Genomic DNA, 476 nt, shown 5'->3' with positions numbered 1-476 from the left:
GCCGCGCCCCCGGCACCCATGCTGCGCCGCGCAGGGCCCAAGAGCCGCGCGCCACGCGCGAAGCCAGCATGGCCCTGCGGCCGTGCCGTAGGGACTCAGGCGGCGAGAGCTCAGCAGTCCGGGGCACCAGCAAGCCGCCTCCCCATCGAGTCCCACCAATCCCAAGGATACTCAGCCGTCCCTGCCTCCATACTGTTTTCAAACCCCTGCACGCTCCACTTATACAGGTGGCCTGGAGCCGCCAAGGACGGAAGCTTTTGCGACACTTTTGCGACACCGCCGCGGCTGGACTTGCTAGCGCCCCGGGCGACAGCGGAAGACGCGTGCCGTTAGGTCCTGAGCGCGAGAGGAGGGGGCCGGCGCGTGGTGCTGGATTCTCTCCGCCATCCCAGTAGCCTCTCAGAGGAGGTAGTGAGGCAGCGAGGGTAATGCGTCCGGCCGCGAGGGGACAGAAGCCATCTCAGGCTCCGGCCTGA

General features: G+C 67.9%; 1 protein-coding gene across 1 annotated transcript in view; it reads right to left on the bottom strand.

Annotated features, from left to right (window-relative positions):
• Positions 1–210, bottom strand: part of CRLS1 (cardiolipin synthase 1) — a 23,586-nt gene extending 23,376 nt beyond the window's left edge. The window contains 1 exon segment of the mRNA XM_023737554.1: positions 2–210. Coding sequence (XP_023593322.1) covers positions 2–70 — 69 coding nt within the window. The 5' untranslated portion in view covers positions 71–210.
• Between the last annotated feature and the right edge of the window lie 266 nt (positions 211–476).

This window comes from Trichechus manatus, unplaced genomic scaffold (assembly GCF_000243295.1).
Source record: "Trichechus manatus latirostris isolate Lorelei unplaced genomic scaffold, TriManLat1.0 scaffold00104, whole genome shotgun sequence".
NCBI lineage: Eukaryota > Metazoa > Chordata > Mammalia > Sirenia > Trichechidae > Trichechus > Trichechus manatus.
This window is presented reverse-complemented; position numbering and strand designations above follow the sequence as displayed.